The 5,194-nt window shown below is 39.3% G+C and overlaps 1 protein-coding gene across 1 annotated transcript; it reads left to right on the top strand.

Moving 5' to 3' along the window:
• The first annotated feature begins 915 nt into the window (after nucleotides 1-915).
• LOC149383582 (triose phosphate/phosphate translocator, non-green plastid, chloroplastic-like) lies at nucleotides 916-4,490 on the top strand. Its single transcript, XM_089629064.1, has 9 exons — nucleotides 916-1,449; nucleotides 2,499-2,621; nucleotides 2,727-2,879; nucleotides 2,988-3,073; nucleotides 3,210-3,294; nucleotides 3,399-3,518; nucleotides 3,603-3,671; nucleotides 3,905-4,034; nucleotides 4,151-4,490. Exons 1-9 carry the CDS (start codon nucleotides 1,072-1,074, stop codon nucleotides 4,225-4,227), a joined length of 1,221 nt encoding a protein of 406 aa, XP_089485190.1. The 5' UTR covers nucleotides 916-1,071; the 3' UTR covers nucleotides 4,228-4,490.
• Nucleotides 4,491-5,194: the final 704 nt, after the last annotated feature.

Here is a 5,194-nt window from a genome sequence, read left to right as displayed (position 1 = left end):
AAAGTGTGGAAAATCGCCGGCTTTGGGGATTTGATAAAAAATATATGGGGGCTGGACGCCACGAGCATCTTTCTCAACGCCATGGACGCTTTGAAGGTACGTAACTTTGATTTCTTTGTTGTCTTGACTTGAGAAATATGGAATCATAGGAATCAAGTGTATACCGGCAAAAAGAAATGGTGTCCTACGACGCTTGTGGAGTGGACCGGTGATTTCCTAGACAACTATAGAAAAGCCAATGCCGTCCCCGCCCCAGTTAAAAGCAGCAACGAACGACCGACGTGGCCACCGCCGACATTGGGGATCACCACTATTAGTGTGGATGCGGCCTTGGACACCACTCGGGGGTGTTTTGGGGCTGGTTGTGTTCTTCGGGACCATCGGGGTCTTGTCATCTCCTCGGCTATCTCGTGCGACCACCACGGCTTCTCCCCTGCGCTCGCTGAAGCCTCGGCTATCCTCCGGGGGCTACTCGCGGCTAAGGATCCGGCTGACTCGGGTGGTGGTGCAATCCGACTGCCTTGAGGTGGTCCGAGTTCTCAAGGAGGGTCACGTCCCCATGACGGAATTGGGCACAATCATACATGAAATCAAGGTTTGTAGTTTATATTTTTATGTTTTTGATGTTATTCACATTCCGCGTTCGTGTAATGTAGTGGCCCATAATTTTTGACCCGTTTGCTTTTCACGTTGACTCGGATGTTCATTGGTTGGGGCTTATCCCGCAGTGTGCTATGAGCGAAGTTTTATGTGATCAAAGAGCCGTGATGTAACCACGGTATTCCTCCGCCATTGAAGTGTGGAAAATGTATTTTCTCCACGGTGTACTAAAAAAATAATAATTTAAGACTCGAAACGCAGACTCGAAGTCTATAGACTCTATCAACTTTACCTAACAACTTTCGTTGCTCTCTCACTCACTTATACCCACCAACCATCAAATTATAATAATATAAAAATAAAATAAAAACCATCGACGGACTCTCCGAGGCCGTCTCTCTCTCTCTCTGGGTTTTCAAATACCACCGAAACCCTCAGATCTCGCCATTTTTGTCACACCATACCTCAACGATGCAGAGCTCCGCATTCTCTCTCTCCTCCTCATCCGTCGCCCTCCCCAGGCCCCGCGCCGCCTTCGCACCGTCGCGGATCGCCGTCGCCCCGCCACGTGGCATCGGGAAGTTCGCCGCCTCGGCGACTCCGCCGCGCCGATCATGGTCGCTCTCTTCGCCTTCGTCGCCGTCTCTGGCGTCCTTCAAGCTTCGGCCGTGGGTTTCCGAAGAGGCCAGCCGGTTCGAGGTGAGAGCTAGCAGCTCGGTGCCGGAGAGCGCCGGAGAAAGCGTCGTCGTCGACGCCGAGCCGAGCGCGTTGAGGAAGACGATCGAGCTTGGTTGCTTGTTCGGTCTTTGGTACCTGTTCAATATCTACTTCAACATCTATAACAAACAGGTATGGCTTTAATTTTTTGTTGCTCTGAATCCGATATGAATATATGTGAATCGTTGATTTCGTTGTTATCAGAGATCGAGCGTTACTCATGAATTATTCATTTACTTATTCGTTTTAAAAAAATGTCAGTAGGATATTCATTGATTCTGTATCAGGATTCCTTTTGTTTTTAGTGTGTTATTATTTTTTATAATTTCATTTATTCTGTTCTGGAACAATACTTTCAAATGAAAGAGCAGAGCTTTCATAGCCAGTCGGTGTTGATGATATATAGCTTGAATTGTAATTAGGAATCAAAAAATAAATTCGTAACAAATTCTATAGCATTGTTATCAATTCACTTTGTTTTTCTCTGCTTTCGTTGTATTTATTTTATTTTATTTTATTTAAGGAGTGCCGTTTTAGGGAGATATGGTGGTATGGTAGTCGTTGAAACTTGCAAGTGTCTGCAATTTTAAATTTTTTTATTTTTATTTTTAATTTATTTTTTTATTTTTTTATTTTTATTTTTTGTATGTTTGTTTCGGGTTGGGTATACAGTTATTATTTAATTTTATATCTTGACTATTACAAATCTTTTTGTTCTATTATTTTCTGGAACTTCAAATTACCAATGCTGTTACAATCTTGAGTATCAGTGTGCCTGATAGATAAAAATCGCCGAGAAAGTCGGTTTCGACACTATGACTTGAAAGTCTATATTTCCTTTTGGGGATTTCACATGTTCTGTTTACTTCGGGGTTGTGGTGCTTGGAAAAACTAAACTTGTTTAGAATCAACATAACCTAGTTGATCAATCTCCTTAGATACTTGTTTGAAAGAAGGGAGTTTTTCATATTTCGGTTACTTTTTGTTCACTGCCTATAGACTGAGATAACTTAGAAGATACGAGATAAGCACTGGCGCCCAGAACTGTAGTTAGACACAGAGTTATACTTGTCCTCGATCTAAACAATTAGCGTAATGGTTTGAAAGAAGAGAGGATAATAAACCATCATAACCATAATGTTGGCTTCTAATTACATTATAATTTCACTTCTTTATCACAGGTCTTGAAGGTGTTCCCATACCCTGTTACTGTTACTCTGGTTCAGTTCACCATGGGTTCCATACTTGTTCTATCAATGTGGGGATTCAATCTCTACAAGAGACCGAAAATCAGCGGTGCACAGGTAAAAAGATACCATGGAAATCTATACGTTGATCTTTGTTTAGTAGGTTTGCTCGTCCCGCTTCTGTTACATGATGTAGTAATTAATTATTTTTTTCTCCCCCAGCTTGCAGCGATTCTACCGTTGGCAGTGGTTCACACTCTGGGAAACCTTTTCACCAACATGAGTCTTGGTAAGGTGGCCGTGTCATTTACGCATACAATCAAAGCCATGGAACCATTCTTTTCAGTTGTCCTCTCTGCCATGTTTCTTGGCGAGGTGAGTTTCTATGTACTCTTCGATTTGTTCGAGATTGCTGTATATGCATTACATATAGTGGCAGTGTGTGATTTGTAATTTCTAAGGGGTTTTTAATTTCCACATCAGTTTCCTACTCTCTGGGTGGTTTCTTCCTTGGTGCCAATTGTTGGTGGTGTGGCATTAGCATCAGTCACTGAGGCGTCTTTTAACTGGTATGTTGTAATTTTTTTTTTTATCATTCGAATATTTTTCTCATAGTGGTGATTACGGCCTGTAGTTACGATAAATTCGTTGTTGCACTGGAAATTCTTACAAGTTCTTTTCTTTTTCATTAACTTGATGGAACAGGGCTGGATTTTGGAGTGCCATGGCTTCCAATGTGACCAACCAGTCCCGTAATGTCCTCAGCAAGAAGCTCATGCTTAAAAAAGATGTAAACTTTGTTCCCCGGACTTATAATTTGCGCGTTTCTTTTAAATGCTTTCATTTGTTGAATTAGGCAGGTCTAACTCTATTACTTCGTGTTTTGTTTGTCAGGATTCCATGGACAATATTACTCTGTTCTCTATTATTACCGTCATGTCCTTTTTCTTGCTTGCACCGGTGACTATATTTATGGAAGGTGTTAAATTTACACCCGCGTACCTACAATCCGCTGTGAGTACTTTACAGAGCTAGCTAAAATTTTCCGATATTCCTCGTTTCTCATAGAAATTTCTAACCTTTTTTACTCAATTACAGGGATTAAATGTCAACCAATTATACACAAGGTCGTTTATCGCTGCCCTCTGCTTCCATGCTTATCAACAGGTGAGGGTTTTGGTGTCCATTCACTTGTCTTTATTCATGCACAGATTTCATGGGTCTGCTTTTGAGTTTTTGATCAGTCACCGCCTTTGTTCATATGCCTCACAAGATTAAACTCAGAAAATTCTATTGCTTAGCTTGTGGGTTTTTCTCTCCCTGCTAAGGGCTGTAATATAAAAATGAATTACTATAACAATTACAAGGAGATTAAAATACGAATCGATCGAACTGTGCAGGTTTCGTACATGATTTTGGCTAGGGTATCTCCCGTTACTCACTCCGTAGGAAACTGCGTGAAGCGAGTGGTGGTCATCGTAAGCTCAGTTGTTTTCTTCCAGACACCTGTCTCGCTCATCAACTCCCTCGGTAAATTTTCAATTCCTCTATAAACTATTTACCATAAAGATATGGTATGCTAGGACATTTTTTTATTTATTCTCCGACACAATTTACTTGAGAGACTTATTTTCTCTCTTTTTCAGGCACTGGGGTCGCACTAGCTGGAGTTTTCCTATACTCGAGAGTGAAGCGCATTAAGCCGAAGGCAAAGACGGCTTGAAGACTTTGAGATCAAATTTTGTTATTTAAAAGAGATTTTAGATGACGAAATAGTAGAATTATGTGTTCGTTTTATACGGATATTTTTTGTAGATCAGTACGAGAACCCAGGCTTTTGGTTTAATTTATTTTGATTGGTTTTGTTTTTGGGACAAATTTTTTTCTTTTGAAAACCAGCTAGTAAATGGACGTAGAATTGCAATGCCTCTCCAAGTGTTCAATGCAAGTTATAACTCCGAGAAAATAAGAGTTTTTGAGTTATTTGACCATATTTCTACTGTCCGATAGAATGATTTGTGAAAAGAACAAGTTTGTGAAAAGAACAAGTCAATCCGAGTTTAATTGATGCAAAAAATAAAATAAAAAAATTCGATACGAGTTCACAATTTCCCTTATACTCACTAATGGTCTCAGAATCCTTACTCCGATTATAGAATAAAGGTCAAGCTTTGAGTTGGATTATTTTGCATTCATCAAGAAATACCGTGCCCAGAGAGAACATAAACTTTTTTTTTTTTTTTTTTTTGAGAAGTGGTCAAGATTACATGATAGGATATGTTAGAAGTGCAAGCGCAACATAAACTTGTAATTTGGTAATCATTCACTTTTTGCGCAAAAATATCATATCCGCTAAAAAATCGTTAGCTAATGTGAAAGCAAAATCGCATCATGCCAAAAAACAGTAAATCAAACCGTAAACCGTAACTTGTCTCAAAATTGTTGTTTATATATATTTTTTGAGAAAATGGCGACATAAAAACTCAATATTTACGAGTTGTTACACTTGTGTTCCCATTGTTTAAAAATAGTGGCATTAAGGATCCAATATTTACGGGTTGTTACACTTATATTCCCATTAAGTGTAACAACCCGTAAACATTGAGTTTTTATACCGCTATTATATATATATATATATATATTTTTTTTTTTTAATTTTGGTTTTAATTTCAGGAATTTAAACCTAATAA

Source organism: Urtica dioica, chromosome 10 (assembly GCF_054948205.1).
Source record: "Urtica dioica subsp. dioica isolate 48M chromosome 10, U.dioica_male_clone48M_v1_H2, whole genome shotgun sequence".
NCBI lineage: Eukaryota > Viridiplantae > Streptophyta > Magnoliopsida > Rosales > Urticaceae > Urtica > Urtica dioica.
The sequence above is the reverse complement of the archived record's forward strand: the minus strand, read 5'-3'. Positions and strand labels throughout refer to the sequence as shown.

Excerpts from the sequence above, each read along its gene's own strand:
- LOC149383582 (XM_089629064.1), top strand. The coding sequence starts at position 1,072 with ATGCAGAGCTCCGCATTCTCTCTCTCCTCCTCATCCGTCGCCCTCCCC. Across the intron at positions 1,450-2,498 it reads TCAACATCTATAACAAACAG|GTCTTGAAGGTGTTCCCATA; the intron begins GTATGGCTTTAA and ends TCTTTATCACAG. Across the intron at positions 3,295-3,398 it reads AGCTCATGCTTAAAAAAGAT|GATTCCATGGACAATATTAC; the intron begins GTAAACTTTGTT and ends TTTGTTTGTCAG.